The 13,694-nt window shown below is 31.0% G+C and overlaps 1 protein-coding gene across 2 annotated transcripts in view; it reads right to left on the minus strand.

Annotated features, from left to right (window-relative positions):
* The window catches only part of LOC106663857 (ras-specific guanine nucleotide-releasing factor 2-like), a 116,142-nt gene that overhangs the window by 2,901 nt on the left and 99,547 nt on the right, over positions 1-13,694 (minus strand). The window contains exons 12-27 of one of the 2 annotated variants that reach the window (XM_014389051.2): positions 10,316-10,422; positions 9,658-9,842; positions 9,439-9,588; positions 9,192-9,376; positions 8,197-8,300; positions 8,032-8,124; positions 7,537-7,713; positions 7,307-7,457; positions 3,901-4,060; positions 3,697-3,842; positions 3,036-3,056; positions 1,526-1,748; positions 1,289-1,468; positions 1,136-1,233; positions 956-1,040; positions 695-892 (exon numbers count right to left, since the gene is read on the minus strand). In XM_014389051.2, the coding sequence (XP_014244537.1) occupies positions 695-892; positions 956-1,040; positions 1,136-1,233; positions 1,289-1,468; positions 1,526-1,748; positions 3,036-3,056; positions 3,697-3,842; positions 3,901-4,060; positions 7,307-7,457; positions 7,537-7,713; positions 8,032-8,124; positions 8,197-8,300; positions 9,192-9,376; positions 9,439-9,588; positions 9,658-9,842; positions 10,316-10,422 (2,263 nt within the window). The remainder of the gene's footprint in view (positions 1-694; positions 893-955; positions 1,041-1,135; positions 1,234-1,288; positions 1,469-1,525; positions 1,749-3,035; positions 3,057-3,696; positions 3,843-3,900; positions 4,061-7,306; positions 7,458-7,536; positions 7,714-8,031; positions 8,125-8,196; positions 8,301-9,191; positions 9,377-9,438; positions 9,589-9,657; positions 9,843-10,315; positions 10,423-13,694) is intronic. The other variant, XM_014389052.2, reaches the window with a different exon arrangement.

The following is a 13,694-nucleotide window of genomic DNA, read 5'->3' on the forward strand; positions in this document are numbered from 1 at the left end:
CTTATTCTTTTTATATATATTATTTGTATTTTTAGATATATTATTTATATTTTTTGTTATTGTAAAATGTCTTTTTTATAGAGGATTTCGATCCGTAAATAAATAAATATACACTTTTTTCAATAATTTTATATAAAACTTTGTCTCATTGCACTTTATATGTGGAAGGAGTGAATAAAATTCCCCGTCAACACATCTTTTTTTCCATGCGTTGTGAACCCACATTCTTCTCCTTCTGTGATGATTTCTTTGCCAATTAACATTTTCATCGTATAAAGCAAGTGCTATCATCCCTAATCTACTATTTTTAAAACTTCTTAACATTTTTTATCAATGAAACGATGTATGCTTCGAACCATGTAGCTTTGAAGCTACTGAACTACTGAGTTATCCAACATAATACTAAGATATTAAGGTCCTCTGACACCGTCACCGCAAGTCGGCCAACTGTTGGATGCCACACGGCATGGGCTCAGTGTGGTCATGTGGGGCTCAGCCTTAAGTCACAAGATTACCGAGTAATATTGTTTCTACTCAAGAGAGACACCAATGAAGTGAAATGAATGGAAACTTAGTGGTGAGGTAGGATATTAGCAGCTTGAATTATTGATATTCATATTTTTAGGAGGAGCTTTTCAAGAATTTTATCAACAAATAAGACAAAGCTAATAAATTAATTAACTGATATAACTACCGTTTTAGACACTTTTTCCCATGTTTTCTTCAGGCGAAATACAGAACTGTTTGTGAAAGCTGCACAGACTTGGAGAACACCGTTGAAATTGTGTAGGCATCTTGATATATCCGCTACTGCAGCCCATTTCTCAATAGCATGAATCCTAGCTGTCATATTTGGCCGTCTAATAATTTCTGATACTACTAGCTGGGAAACCTGAAAAATTATATTATTTATTATAATTTTCAATAATTGGCACAAAAAATGATAAAACTTAACCTCATTGAATCTCCTTGTCATTAAAATTATGTGGGGTGCTTTTGTTGCCTTGTCTGTTTTCATCCATGCTTGCCCTAAGAATTCTCTGAAAATAGACAAATTGTTGTATGTTAAAGTGTATATTTATAGGAAATATTTTTTTAAGGATTTAATTTGATGAATTAGGATTTTGAAACTTACTCGCTCCGAATGGAGACAAATATTTGATGATCCACATATGTCATCTGTTCAGCTATTTCTAGTGCAGATAAAGTCTCTATACTTTCTTTGCTTGGCGTCTGAAATTTATTTCAAATTAATCATCTAAATGTATACCGATCCAACCGATTTTACCATTGGCACTGCCAATAGTTGGTCCAGGTCAACTTTAGAGCTTTCTTGTTCCTCCTTTGTTATCAATCTCAGGAGCTGAGATGCCGCTTTATGCTCTGCTGGTAAAAGGTTAGGACTGCAAATTATATCTTCTAGAAATTCTATAGTTAGACATTTAAGCCTGTGGTCTTGTTCAAAGTCCTGAAAATTTGACGAGTATTATTCCTTGCAACGTAATTGCAATTTTTAAATAGATACCTGGGCGTGCTTCGAAACCCAGTGCCTGAGTACATTCAAGACTCGCATGGTTGCTGCTGTAGACATAACACTTTCTTTTCGCCGTCTCTCTCGACAAGAACCGGGCCTCGAATTCGGTTCTGAGCTTTTACCTTTAAAACTTCCTCCATTGTCCATATCTCTTGGGTTACTCGAAGCAGAAGTCGCTATTGCAAATGCTGCAGCAGCAGATGATGTACTACTCCTTTACACATACACAATTAAAATTATTAGTTTATATAATTTTAATTAAAGTAAAAATTCTGTAATTCCATATATGTTATATATGTAAATTATTATTTCTATTCTTAATTAATAATTCCAGTTTTCATTATAATTCATACAATGTTAATTATAGTTTATGTACAGTATTAAATTACCATTGTTATTTCATGAAAAAAATATTAAAGCAATACTTTAGAAATGGAAGACTTTTTTTTCTACTTCACTTGCATTTTCATAAGAAAATGAGAAAGCTTTCTAATTAACACACACTCAAAGCATGTCAGGGCAAACGCCTACCATTCTTTACAAAAAGGCAATTTCTATCACTTTTGAAGTTTGTTAATAGTTGATTAGAAACTGCACGTCTTGTATTAAATATAAGCTTTTCAACAATCATGCATTATTTGTCTAATGGATACAAAAATAAGAATAAAATTAATCATTTAAAAAAAAATTATCTTGAAAAATCAATATTTTCAGATCCTACTTTTCAGCAAAAAATAAATAAATAAAATAAAATAAAAACAAATATTAATAAAAGCATAAACATTTTATGACACTTTAAGAAAAAAAAATTTGTTTCAGTTCAGCAAAATGCTTCAAATCTACGTCGGCTGTTTCTGAAGCAATTTATTTTACAATTCAAGGTTCAGACAGAAATACAATAGTGAAAAATCAAAGTTCCATTGGATTTCATATGTGCAGTCGATTTGTACAGCCACTTTTGAAATGACACTGCATTTCCAAGAGTTTTGTAAGAATCTTGCCTAATATTCAAACGCAAGCATCTTCACAAGTAATAAATAATTAAATTAAAAGAGAAAATCATAAGAGGAATATATTTTTAAATAGAAATATGCATTTTAAAAAATGTGAAAGGTTAAATTTAATTATTAGTAGCGAATTAAGACATACTACTACAGATGTTTATGATTGTCAATTTGACGAAGCACAATTTTTCAATAAGCTGTGTAAAGTTGCATAAAAAAGTTTAAAAAAATGTTCTTTTAATAGACCAAACTAAACAAATTAGTATAAGCATTTTATTATTAATACTAGTTATTTGTGAGTCTAAAGGAATGGTTGTTTCATCTGGGAAATATATTTTTTGCCATGAAGGAGAATGATTATTCATTAGTATCTTAATTGTTTTAATCCATTAATAAAGTTAGTAAATTGTTGACAGTATGTCCTTCAGGGCACACTTGAAAAGTGGAAAAGAAAGTAGAGGAGAAAGGTCTACTTGGAAAAAAATTAAATTACTCACCAAAGGGGCTCGTGCCTGAAGCTTGAGAAGTAAGAAAACACTTTGACATAGCATAACATTAAAGATCAATGATGAAAGATTTATACGACACAAGTCACATTTGCATCTTTCATTTCCGATACGGACACTTAATTAATGCAACTTTTTTCACACTGTTTTAACTATTGAAATAAGTTGCATTAATCCCATAGCAAAGCACATTAATATGCATTAGTCAATATGCAACACATTATATGGAATAATGCCAAACACAATGAAATGATACACAACATCAATTATAAGAAAAAAAAAAATTGCTAAATTATTTATTCTAAATGAGTGAACACCCCAGTCAAGGATGATGTTAAAAGCCAATTTATTAAATTAAACATAGAAGTGTCATTTTCAGAAGACGTTAGGAAGTTTATACTTCAATAAAGAAATAGAAATATAACAAGAAAAACACACATTTTTGTGTAGAAACTGGAAATACATTGACCAAATGAAATTAAAATCATGAATACAAATTTAATCTTCTTTGAGTACTGTTATATAAAATTATTTTTTTTATCAAATTTAATTTAACACATACATATATAAAAAAATACAAATATTAAAAATACCAATTAAATCAATTACTATTAAAAAAAAAATAGTTTGAATTAAAATATAATTAGATCACCTTCTCTGAGATTTTCTGAAGGATGTTATTACTACTCCTGCTTTACTTGAAGTTTGAGGTGTTTCATGCTGAAAACTTGGCCTTTGAGAAATACTTTGCCCGTCTGAATCAATCCCAGCGCAAGATCTTCTTCCAAGGTAATAACCCTGAAAAGGAAACTTTTATAGTACAGTATAAGTGCAATATGAAATTATATTACTGTACCTGCATAGTTACAGAGCTTGCAATAGAAGCTGATCTGCTACTAACGCCACTTGACATTGGTGGTTCTTCATCCCAATCATCAGCATCTCCTTTATCTTTCTTACTATTGTCCCAACTTTTTCGTTTCTGATGGTGATAGGTCGGCTTGGCTAAATTTGTTCTAAAAATCATCAATAACTAACTTATACAACTATGTTACATTATTGTCTATAAATAATTTCATTCTAACTTCATTTTTTTCCATTTAAATAAACATATACCTATTTTTTTTCTATTCTATTCCAATCTGTTCCAAGGTGTTTTTATAAAAGACATGGCCTTTCATTTTTACACTGCCTATTTAACTAAGTATGGTTCCAAAGGAAATTTTTCTTCTTGAATCTAGTGCTATTAAAATTTTAATAAGTTGGCGTGATAAGCCAACCTGGTGAGTAGCTTTTTTTATTTTTGACTTCAATTTTTCTCTCCAAATGTAATGCAGTATTTTTCACACATTTTGAAAGCTCTTTACATTCTACATAAAAAAAGAGGTATTGAAGTTTTCCTTCAGAACACAATTTCAATTTATCATGTTACTAGTTAAAAATAGGAGAAAATTTAATTGAATCAAATATTTCTGTTGATTTTTTTAAACCCAACTTTAAACAACATCAGTTACGTGGAAATTGAAATTATCAAGTTTTGAAGGGAAAGTATTTTTTTTAATTTTTATTATTATTTTAAAGAATGGAAAGGATTTTTAAAAGATTTTTATTCTCGGCCACTTTCAAATGAACAATTATTGCTCTGGCATCTTGGCTTTGACCTGAAATACATTTTCTGGGATGTACTTTCTAGCAAAGACCTCCTTTTCAACAAACCGGCAGGGTAAGCATTATTTAGTAAAAATTTGATACTGTAAATAATATTTGTTTCAAAACTTATTTTTTTAAATGAGCCCTCCTCTTGCTTAAAAAAAGCCCTGATTATCTCACTTTAACTTCAACCCGTGCATTGCATGCAAAAAGGGCATTACATCTGGGGAAAAATATTGATCACCAGGTTAGTTTAACCACTGGTTTATTAAAATTCTAATAGAAATACCTTTTAAACTATTCTTAGTTTTATAATAAAATAGGAAACATAAAAATAAAAAGGTGTATCTTTTTTTATGAAAACTCACACAGTATGTAGTATGCACAACAATAATCACTCACGCACGCACGCACACACACACACACACACACACACACACACACACACACACACACACACACACACACACACACGCACGCACGCGCACGCACGCACAAAGATATCATCAAATGAAGTCTTCAATTCAACTTTGTCATTATGAATGGCTTATTTTTGTAAATGTTAATTATGAAACTAAGAACTAACACTATATAAGTGAAGAAGAACCAACCAAGAGCATGTAATATGCGTCAGGTATTTTAGCATAGTCAGGTATAAAGTATTTTAGCTTTGCACTTTAAGTTTTAAATGTTAAGAAAAATACACAGTTAAAGTTCTGACTGAGACACAATTGACAGTACATATTTATTAGTAGTAAAAAAATTTATTAACCTGGAGCTTTGAAAATGTAGTCTATTTAAAAACCGAAGTAAAAAATAATAAACTATAATATTTCTGTTAATGGCTTTTGCTCTTAACTGAGCTTTCTTTTCCACTTGTATTTTTTAAGTGGAGTGGATCTTCTGCCTGCACAAGTGAGAAATGAATTTTGTTCACATTTATATTTAGATGTCTTTTTACGGCGAGAACCATGCTTTTTCACTATGGCCTGAACTGGTGAATTGACTGATCTTCTTAAATTCGGGTTTTTGATGACACTACAATGTCTTAGAAGATTTTTTGAGCCTTTTTTAGTTACACGAAGTGTCTTTTTATTTTTTTCTGTCAACGGTTCTGATTTAACCACAGTAACATTACTGCACACGAGCTCATATGTACGTTCATTCGACTGTTCAGAATTTTGTTTTAATGGTTCAATATATCTGTACATCTTTGGTTGTTGAAGGCCCTCTATGTCAGTTCCAGCACTTTTCTTCATTATATTGCGTTTTTTCGGTTTCAGATGATCATTGGCAGGTTGGCTGTGTGTTAGCTTGGAGTGGCATTTAGCAGGAAAGTGTTGGTGAATATTCGTATGATTACCCCTGAATGTCAGCTCAGATTGCTGTGATTGTTCTAATTTTGGTTTTCTTGAATCAAATTTTGTACTACTCATCTTTAACAAATCATATGGCACTTCATTGTTCAGGTATCGCACAGGTATGTGAACATTTGAAGGTAAGTTTGAAACTGTCGTATCCTCTCCAAGCTCTAGCCTACGCTTTGCATAAGAGATTAAATTAAATATTTGATTCAACTCATTCATGTTACAACTGCATACACCTTCTTTCATGATTTTGAAGAGGATCTTGTTATCTTCATTATCGCAATATTTCTTAAAAAGTGATTCATTTGAACTTTTTGCAGACATTCTCTTGTTTTCTTTTTTTAGATTTTTAACTTTTTCAGTCAAATTTTCAATGATTTGTTCATTTTTCTTAAGCTTTGTTTTATACATATCTTCAGTCAAGTTAAGATTAATCCAGTTTGCAGAAGAAGATGATGTTGATGATTCTGTTTTCTGTCTGAGCCTGCAATGTAAATCTGAAATTGTATTTCTATAATCAGATATTTGGTTTCTGAATGTTACACTTTCTTCTTTTTGCGCTTCCAGTTCATTAGACAAATCTTTCAATTGCTTTTGAAGATGCAATTTACCTCTTTGTAAGAATGCTATTTGTGTTTTATGTATGCCAAGTGCATCTTTTTGTGCTACAAGTCTTATATCTTTGTCATCATTCGACTCTACAAGTTTTTCTACCAATATTGACGTTCTCTCTACTCTATTCCTGAGATCAATATTTTCTTTTTCCAACTTTTTATTTGTTTTCTGCAAAGCTGTCATTTCACTCGAGAGGCGAATTTTATCTATATCCATAGACCTTATTATCTCTTTCATTTTATTGTCTAATTTCCTTATATCCAGAAGCTTTTGACTGATTTTAAGGTTTAATTCACTGCGATTATTCAGTTCCCAATCCATTTTATTTGTTGCAAGAAATACTGGACACAGACAAATTAATTTTTCACTCGCTTAAGCATCTGAATAATATCGGATTTGCCATCCTTTTGTAATAGTATTGAGTCACATCACAGAATGGAAGGTGAGCTTTAAATGAAAGAAGACTTTCATAAAAGTGATAATGTGAAACACTAACTGTATTAAGAGACTGAGCTCCCATGACTAACATAATTTTACTGTTACATTTTAAAAACTGTACTTTGTCCAGATGACTTTTTTTCTCATATGTAAGACAAATCAATATGCATTTTCCCCTGTACAATCACTTACTTTTCCTTTTCGCTTTCCCGGTCCCTCGTCGGTTCATGGCTAGTGCGAACAGCTGAATGTGGATCATGAGATGGATCAGAGTCATTTCCACCAACTAAAGTTGCCGTACTGACATTGCTAGGGGAAGATGGCTGGCTAACAACTGTATTATCTATTTGGGTGTAAAATTTAGTTGATAATTCTCAATTTCAATATTTTCTTTATAAATAACAAAAATTCAAAAAGTTTACCGGTTAGCGTTTCAGCACTTGATGAACCTGCAATAGCTTCAGGTATTGTTAAGTGTGACGAATCGGGTTGTTCCACTCGTATACTGACTTTTCGCTTTTGGCTAGTTTCTTTTGACGGCTCTACAGAACTGCTATTATTGCTTCCACTTTCTTTAATGTTTGTCATCTCTTCTTCGACTGTAAATTTTCATTAAATTTTTGTTACATGAAAACATTTCAGTTTATATTAAAATAAAAATATAAGTTTCGAAATCCTAAGAACATTAAGATCAATTATTTTAATCAAAGAAAAAGTTTTGAGACTAATAAATATAAGGGAAACTAAAGGAAAAGCTTTTAATGAATTCAAGCATTAAATGTAAACTGCAATTGTAAATTGCAAAAAACAAAATATTTTTATTAAACTTGTTTTAAAAGAAGAAACGCAGTCTTTCAAGAAGAAATATTTTCAACAATGTTATTTTACCGAGTGAAAAAATGTGCAATAAGACTTACACTTTCTAAAACTACACCTCCAGTGTCCTCTTGGGAAACTTTGTGAATCATAACTGTGACTTCTATCTCTATCACTAGCTTCTGATCCATATCCTGAAATTTGATTTTACGTTGAACTGTACATAAATATGAAGGGAGTTCCTTGAACTTGGGATATAGCCTAACCAGAAACTGAGCTCGCTCCACTTGTTCTTCTCGGCGAAGCGCTACTTCTTCTCCTTTCAGAATCATACAAATGGAGAGTCGATAGCGTGTCATCTCGTTCCGGTCTATCCAAAAACAAAAAAGAAAAATGTAATAATTTTGATTAACCGTATTTATGAATAAAGTACAGACTTAAGCTTTACTTTCATTCATTCATTATTAGTTTTAGATTTTCTTAATCCAAATATTTTAAACTTTAAGAAAGATTTTTGTAGAATATTAGTCAAGGAGTTGGCCAGGTAAGAAAAATATTATGTTTCTTTTTTTAAGATTTGACATTGTTTTCATTTTTGTGTTTTCGCTCCCTTGAAGCCATCCTCAATGCAGTACAACAGAAGTGTCAGGAAATACAAAATCAACTTTAAAAAACATGTTTTCTTCTCTTGCTGACTTCTTGACTAATAATGCATACAAATGGAATCCAACACGGCTGACAAAAATAGGAATTAAGAAAGTTGTTGAAAAATTATTTTCATTTACATGATAAAAAAGCATACCCTCATACATGCCTTTAAATGCTACTTTTTTATGAAATAAATAAATAAATTAAATAAAACCTATTAACTTTAGACTTTACTTAAATTAGTAAGTGTGTGAAATTTGCATTAATTACCAAAATTTTAATTGATTGCCTTTTTTATCTTAAATCACAATCACTAGTAAATAAAATATACATTTCTTTAAGAAAATTTCACTTTCATTCCAAATGGTTTGATTGGATTTGTTCTATCATTGATAATTTAAGAGTTCTGATAAATCTACAAATGTGTGCGTATGTTTTGCCATTTTTATTTATGTACGTTTTATATTTTTTGAGTTTATTTTCTATAACTGACAAAATGAGAAATTAAACACACTAAATTAAGTAGTGCTTTGTTCAAACTATATCTGACAGTGCATCAAGCACTTGAATTATTAAAAAAATAAGATAGTCATTATAATAGAGTATAACTCACATATCAGCTGCATCAGGTGGGTCTGCATTGTAAAATACTTTTTTCAACGCTTCAAGAACAGTGACCCCATCAGTAAAAACTCTATAAGTTAGAAGGAATGTATTTAGGAAATCGATGCTTAAAAACCTGAGGTCAGTTAGGCGCTCTAAAAGCCTCCCAGGTGTTGCATATCGGATTTGAGGTACCTTCGAAACCAAAACTTGGACAGATTAACTATTTTTACAATTATTAAACCATTGCCACTTACTTTACAAGAATTAAGTGTACGGCTAAACCTTATATCTACATCATCTTTAAACAATTTGGGATCATTTTTAATGGACTGCGGCATAGTAACCGATGAAGTATCAGATAAGGAACTGTGAAGTAAATCATTGAAGTGGACATTGTCCATACACTAGAAAATATATCGGTTTAAATGGTTTTAAGATAACAAGTTTTATATGCATATTGAAAATAATCATACTTGACTAATATCACTAATCCAAGCTGCCTTTTCTTGAATTGTAGGAGCTATCAAATGTACAGCAACTTGCTGTTGAGAGCTGCTTTTCCCTTCAAGCACGATTTTGAAGTCTCTGTTTTGTAGACTGCCAGTAGTTGTTTCAGATATTCCACTCGAATGACTGGACATCGAGCATGTAGATGATTCTAAAATGGACATTATCTTAAAAGCTACTTATTCAAATGACATTTAAAAGTTAATATAATTTAAAAAAAGTTTTAAATATAAAAAAAGCCAAAAAATAAAATAAAACTATCACATTCTTTTAAGTATATACATACAAAAATGGTAAAGTAAATATCCATTTAAAAAATAAATTAGAAAAAGAAAAAATTAACATCTGCCATGCGGGGAATAATATCATGAAATCTGAGAACTTAAAGATGTTGATATAATGTCAAATCTGATATGATATTTAAAAACCCTTAGCAATTCACCATTACAGCAAAGGGCTACTGACACAATTATCTATGTACATACTTAATCCATATAAGCTCCAAAAAGTCTTGTCGACAGCCCTTCATCACCAACCTACACTCTACCAGCAAATGATTGAAAATCATATATGATGATCTGTGATGAAAAAAGTAAAAGAAAAAAACAAAACATGCGGGGTTACCATCATCCTCATTCACACCATTCTCTGATGGATCTTCAATAAGGACTGCATCCGCAAGGGGAATCTTCCCTACTTCGGGCACTAGGTGCAACCTTCCTGCAGACGTTCTGGAAAAAAATATTCAACATTATATTTAACAAAAAAAAAAAAAAATTTGTGAACTAAACTTAACTGTTAACTTGGTACAATATGGATATTATTCCAGAGGATGATGTTATAGATAAATGGTAGATGGATGAATTTTAAATCATACCTGCCAGTGACTATTATCATAATGTGATTGATGTCAGGCTCAATGTTATAATTGTATATAAAAAAAATAATAAAAATAAGATGCATTTGAATGAAAGAAAAACACTCAAACAACAAGCTCTCACAAGCTTTCGAGGATAGTGCACAATTTTTTTTTGTTCTCTCTACTAAGCTGAACATCATTTTCATCATGGTTCAAATCAGAAAGTAGATTTTATATGTATTAATTTAATGTTTAAAACATACATAAATATGTTCAAAGACCTGATGAAAGGGAAGGATTGTTTATGTAAATAGTTCTATTTGGACCAGGGTGATTTTTGTTCTTTTCCTTTAAATATGTGTTTTTTCTTCCTTTTTACAGGAAGCAATTTTTGTGTAAATATGTTAGCAAGCTGAAAATTTACCATTCTGAGAAGAACAGACTGGAGAGAGACGAGAGCAATATTGCTCGCCAATCCAAGGATTGTTTATGTAAACATCTGTATGTGGCCCAGGGTGATTTTTGTTCTTTTCGTTTTAATTTGTGTTTTTTCTTCCTTTTTACAAGAAGCAATTTTTGTATAAATATCTTAATAAGCTGAAAAGTTACCATTCTGAGACGAACAGACTGGAGAGAGACGAGAGCAATATTGCTCGCCAATCCAAGGATTGTTTATGTAAACATCTGTATGTGGCCCAGGGTGTTTTTGTTCTTTTAGTTTTAATTTGTGTTTTTTCTTCCTTTTTACAGGAAGCAATTTTTGTGTAAATAGGTTAATAAGCCGAAAATTTACCATTCTGAGAAGAACCGACTGGAAAGAGAAGAGAGCAATATTGCTCGTCAGAAAATCTTAAGTTCGCACAAACGTAGATTCTATCTTTTAAAAGTCTTTCATATTTTTTTTAGAAAGCACATACAAACAAAATTTTAGTGGAATGTCAGTTTTCCATTTCAGCTATCCACTGGTACAGATGAACGTACCATCTTTGGCCAGTTATCTCTGCCCTTTATTGTTCAAAATTAATTTGTAATTTGCTATATAATTACATATTCTTTTAACTTCTTATTTTAGTATAATCTAGCCAGAATTGAGTTTTGTTCTTTTCTTTCATTGCATTATTTAATCTTTTAATAATATACCACCTTTTGAATTTTCCCTCCTTTTTGTCATTTTTATCTCAACCAATACCTTACTTAAAGATTAATTAATTGAAAAGAATTTATTTGTTCAATCGGACCACGAAACCTAATTGATTTAATCCCTTTATTCAACAACTGACACTTATTCTCTGGTATCATCCGGGCTTGGACCGTAGAAATATAATACATTCTCCTGCTGGCATAAGCAGAAATTTTGGTCCTCCGGGCCGGATAGTTACAGGATTTAAAATTTAGTAGTATGTTTTTGTGGTTTTATAAGTAACAAATTTAATATTACTGGAAAGCTTGATGAAGGAAATGGGTGTTTTCCTTTCTTATAACAATTTTTATATACAACTTATTATTATCTGCAACTCTTGTAAATTAAAAAAAGTTGATGGATAATTTCAAGATTGCATAGAATTTTTCAGAAATTTGGCTTTTGACATTTTCTAGATCTGATTAAAATGTTTGAAACAGGGTAAATTAACATGGTAAAAACGTATTACGATGTTTCTTTTTTATTTTTTCATAACTGGAAAATTTAGAACGTTGAAAATGGTCTCAATAAAAACATGTTTCTTGGCTAATTGGTTGGAAATTGGGTTGAAACCGACCTGTACAACAAAAGTGATACAATTGACGTTAAAAGTTGATAGAAAAATATTAAATTGAAACTCTTTGACCTGGACTTTGTGCTCGCAATGTCTAAATTGAAAAGGAATTAACAATAATTCTCACGGTGGGTTAAAAATGACACGTTTTCCTTTGATACAAATTGAGTATCAAGGTATTATGACTGTAAGTGCTATTTCCAAGAATAATGGCTTTTTATTTTCTCCAAATAATCACCATTTCCTTTAAGTATTTCATAAATATGTAGATGGTAAACATTACGATTCCTTGGGCACTGAGATCCCTACGAATAGAATGGGCTAAGTTGTATAGTAATTTCCAGGAATACTTGACGTGTGAACACGGAAAGGCGAAAGGGGGTCAAAAATAAATTTCTCGTCGACAATAAAAGTCCCAAAATTTCTTTGAATTCTTTACAAAGTTGGTGCATGGTATCAATCATTGTATTAAATTTATAAAAGACAAGTAATATTTGTGCAAATGAATCTTTTGTTTTATTTTCTAAAAATGGTTTATCTAAAAATGGGTATGCTTGCTTAAAACTTTTGCCAAACATTTATATCATTATGCAAGATAAGACGGTGGAAAATATCGCAATTAATGATGAATAATTACATTTTATCAATAATAACAATGTTAAATAAAAATGAGGGTTTCTGGATAAATAAACCTTTTTCCTCATTTGTTGAGGGGGGGATTTGGTCAAAAACATTCTCTTCAACTTTCATAAGAGGATGTCGTTTGTAAACCTCTTCTATACAATTCGTGACATCTACCCTAAGCATATCCTTAAAAAAGTTTTAATTGACTCCTTCTCGGCCATTTTTTTTCCTTCCTGTGAGTTTTCCATACACCTCTCAATGTCTTCTCTTTTTACAGCTATTCAAAATTCGATGCATTTTTAAGTCATAGAAACCTTATTTTCATAAGTAGATAATATTGTTATTCCTATTTTTTCTTTTGTTTTTCATCTTCTTACACACTCCATTCTACAGGCGGAGACAAGCAAAAACATACTTTCATGAAAAGTCTTTGTTATTTATTTACATGAATCGATTTCGGGGTGCTGCTCACTCTCCCTCTTCACCTGTTTTGACTTAAAAATGCCCAATTTCATGGAACACAGTGTTTTTAAGTCAAAACATCTGAAGAGGGGGAGCGGGCAGCACCCCGAAATCGATTCATATAAATAAATACAAAACACTTTTTATGAAAGTGTGCTTTTCATTGTCTCCATCTGTGGAATAGAAAGGGCAATAAGATAAAAAATAAATTTTTTATAAGTGATAAACATTTAGGATTGACTGATTTTTTTATGGGAGGATAAATGAGCATGGTTCAACTGATAATCATACATTTTTTTAAACA

The sequence above is a fragment of the Cimex lectularius genome, unplaced genomic scaffold (assembly GCF_000648675.2).
Source record: "Cimex lectularius strain Harlan isolate CLEC.00 unplaced genomic scaffold, Clec_2.1 scaffold41, whole genome shotgun sequence".
In the NCBI taxonomy this organism is placed as follows: Eukaryota; Metazoa; Arthropoda; class Insecta; order Hemiptera; family Cimicidae; genus Cimex; species Cimex lectularius.